At 39.0% G+C, this 3,854-nt stretch overlaps 1 protein-coding gene across 1 annotated transcript in view; it reads left to right on the top strand.

Annotated features, from left to right (window-relative positions):
• The window catches only part of T265_05121 (hypothetical protein), a gene marked incomplete at both ends in the record, with an annotated part of 74,014 nt that overhangs the window by 2,126 nt on the left and 68,034 nt on the right, over nt 1–3,854 (top strand). The window contains 4 exons of the mRNA XM_009170045.1: nt 477–589; nt 631–745; nt 783–1,324; nt 1,525–1,702. Coding sequence (XP_009168309.1) covers nt 477–589; nt 631–745; nt 783–1,324; nt 1,525–1,702 — 948 coding nt within the window. The remainder of the gene's footprint in view (nt 1–476; nt 590–630; nt 746–782; nt 1,325–1,524; nt 1,703–3,854) is intronic.

A 3,854-nucleotide genomic window follows, 5' to 3' on the forward strand; every position in this document is an offset into this window, starting at 1 on the left:
TCTTTCATCTTCGCCCATGGGTTCTAACCAGGCTACTTATTGGGCCGAGTGATTCAATTTTACGTACTTCTAAGTCAAGGAGAACGTTATCTTCGGCTGCACGGCGTTGTCTTCAAGATTATTTCTGGAAACGAATGAAATATCCAGTGAAATCACAAACTGAATCTAATTTGACCTCATAATATTTTCCCCATTCGTTCGCTTACTCCGCCAACGTACTTTTCATCTTTAATCGTTTTGCTTATCTGTACCCGCCACTCACCTTGCCGCAGAGGCGCTCCAGTCAGATATTTGTGTATTAGCATATTATTGCACTGTTTGATGATGTCCATGATAAAATTCAGAAGGTCTAAGCACTAATAAAGGTTTTTAGTATAGTTGACAATGGCTGGGGCCATTTTGGATGAGTAGGGTTCCAACTTGTCGTTGTCAAAACCCGTTTGCCTGAAAAGGTATTTTATGTTTGCATCATTTAGCTTATACGGAGTTAGCCTATGGAAAACCGGGGGACGCTTGTGGAGCCGACAGTTCGCTGTTCTTCATGAAGTCCGGGTCAAGCGAACCTTTATCCACAGAAAATTTCAACGAAGTAAGCTAATGGTGTTAGACTATGGATTTTTTAAATCATAGAGTCAAAACATGCTGTGCTCTGACTTGAACAAAGCTCCAGAGTTTTATACCCACATTCCTCCTCAAGTCCGTCTGTTGCTCAAAGCAATGCGCGCTAGCGCTGCTTTGATCCGTGGTGATTGATGATGATGATGATGATGATGATGATGAAGATGATGATGCCGATGCTGCTGCTGATGATCTTGATGATGATGATGATGATGATGATGATGAAGATGATGATGCCGATGCTGCTGCTGATGATCTTGATGATGATGATGATGATGATGATGATGAAGATGATGATGCCGATGCTGCTGCTGATGATCTTGATGATGATGATGATGATGATGATGATGAAGATGATGATGCCGATGCTGCTGCTGATGATCTTGATGATGATGATGATGATGATGATGATGAAGATGATGATGCCGATGCTGCTGCTGATGATCTTGATGATGATGATGATGATGATGATGATGAAGATGATGATGCCGATGCTGCTGCTGATGATCTTGATGATGATGATGATGATGATGATGATGAAGATGATGATGCCGATGCTGCTGCTGATGATCTTGATGATGATGATGATGATGATGATGATGAAGATGATGATGCCGATGCTGCTGCTGATGATACCTGGGATGATGAGCAGGACTTTCTTCATCTCCCGCTGTGTCCTCAGCAATGCTACGTGACACAGTTCAAGGTACCTCCACAGTATCGATTATTGTGATATCAAAGAAATGGACCAGTTTGTCACCATACGCCTGCACAGGTACAGGTCGTTGTGGTCAGTTTTATTTAAAAATCGGTTAAAACAATTTGTATTTTCCGCGCTTTGTATTGTCCCATCCCCCGTAAATGAAAATTTATGCTGCCTCCCTCACTTCCATTCTACTTTTCCAGCACGTTTCTTGCCTCATGCTCCAAAAGGATGAGAACAACTTGAAATCACTCCATTTTCTCATATCAACGTTGTACCTACCGTTACTCATGCAACAGAAAAGCTATTTGGGTGAATTGCTACCTCAACACAAACGCGATTTTATCAATGACGTGAAAGACTACTTGCACGCCCTGAACTGTAAGGAATGATGTTTCTCGACTTTCTGATCACAGTTATTTCACAGGCTTGTAAATCAATGGCATTTCGACAGTCTTTAGTTGGATAAAAGAATGTAACAAAAAGGGGAGTTTTTAGGCTCGTGTATTGTAGCTTAGCTGTTGTTTGGTGAAGATTCAGTGATGCCGACATCTGCTCAATCCAGTTTGCCCGCGGTGAAACGAAATCGGCCCAAGCGACAACCGAGATTGAGACATGCCGTGGTCACACACCGAGTGCCTAGCACGCCGGACTCCTCTTGTTCGGTTATTGGTAGTTAGCTGATAAGAGATACGACATCGAAATTGCCTGTCTCAATACCAAACTGAATCGATACATTGGAAAATAATGGATGCAATGGGAAATTGGTAGCAACCGAATTGGCATTGCTCTCAGTTTGAACTGTAAATCTGTCCATTCATTCATTCATTCATTCATTCATTCACTCATCCATCCATCCATTCATTCATTCATTCATTCATTCACTCATCCATCCATCCATTCATTCATTCATTCATTCATTCACTCATCCATCCATCCATTCATTCATTCATTCATTCATTCACTCATCCATCCATCCATTCATTCATTCATTCATTCATTCACTCATCCATCCATCCATTCATTCATTCATTCATTCATTCACTCATCCATCCATCCATTCATTCATTCATTCATTCATTCACTCATCCATCCATCCATTCATTCATTCATTCATTCATTCACTCATCCATCCATCCATTCATTCATTCATTCATTCATTCACTCATCCATCCATCCATTCATTCATTCATTCATTCATTCACTCATCCATCCATCCATTCATTCATTCATTCATTCATTCACTCATCCATCCATCCATTCATTCATTCATTCATTCATTCACTCATCCATCCATCCATTCATTCATTCATTCATTCATTCACTCATCCATCCATCCATTCATTCATTCATTCATTCATTCACTCATCCATCCATCCATTCATTCATTCATTCATTCATTCACTCATCCATCCATCCATTCATTCATTCATTCATTCATTCACTCATCCATCCATCCATTCATTCATTCATTCATTCATTCACTCATCCATCCATCCATTCATTCATTCATTCATTCATTCACTCATCCATCCATCCATTCATTCATTCATTCATTCATTCACTCATCCATCCATCCATTCATTCATTCATTCATTCATTCACTCATCCATCCATCCATTCATTCATTCATTCATTCATTCACTCATCCATCCATCCATTCATTCATTCATTCATTCATTCATTCACTCATCCATCCATCCATTCATTCATTCATTCATTCATTCACTCATCCATCCATCCATTCATTCATTCATTCATTCATTCACTCATCCATCCATCCATTCATTCATTCATTCATTCATTCACTCATCCATCCATCCATTCATTCATTCATTCATTCATTCACTCATCCATCCATCCATTCATTCATTCATTCATTCATTCACTCATCCATCCATCCATTCATTCATTCATTCATTCATTCACTCATCCATCCATCCATTCATTCATTCATTCATTCATTCACTCATCCATCCATCCATTCATTCATTCATTCATTCATTCACTCATCCATCCATCCATTCATTCATTCATTCATTCATTCACTCATCCATCCATCCATTCATTCATTCATTCATTCATTCACTCATCCATCCATCCATTCATTCATTCATTCATTCATTCACTCATCCATCCATCCATTCATTCATTCATTCATTCATTCACTCATCCATCCATCCATTCATTCATTCATTCATTCATTCACTCATCCATCCATCCATTCATTCATTCATTCATTCATTCACTCATCCATCCATCCATTCATTCATTCATTCATTCATTCACTCATCCATCCATCCATTCATTCATTCATTCATTCATTCACTCATCCATCCATCCATTCATTCATTCATTCATTCATTCACTCATCCATCCATCCATTCATTCATTCATTCATTCATTCACTCATCCATCCATCCATTCATTCATTCATTCATTCATTCACTCATCCATCCATCCATTCATTCATTCATTCATTCATTCACTCATCCATCCATCCATTCATTCATTCATTCATTCATTCATTCAT

The sequence above is a fragment of the Opisthorchis viverrini genome, assembly GCF_000715545.1.
Source record: "Opisthorchis viverrini unplaced genomic scaffold opera_v5_96, whole genome shotgun sequence".
Taxonomy (NCBI): domain Eukaryota; kingdom Metazoa; phylum Platyhelminthes; class Trematoda; order Opisthorchiida; family Opisthorchiidae; genus Opisthorchis; species Opisthorchis viverrini.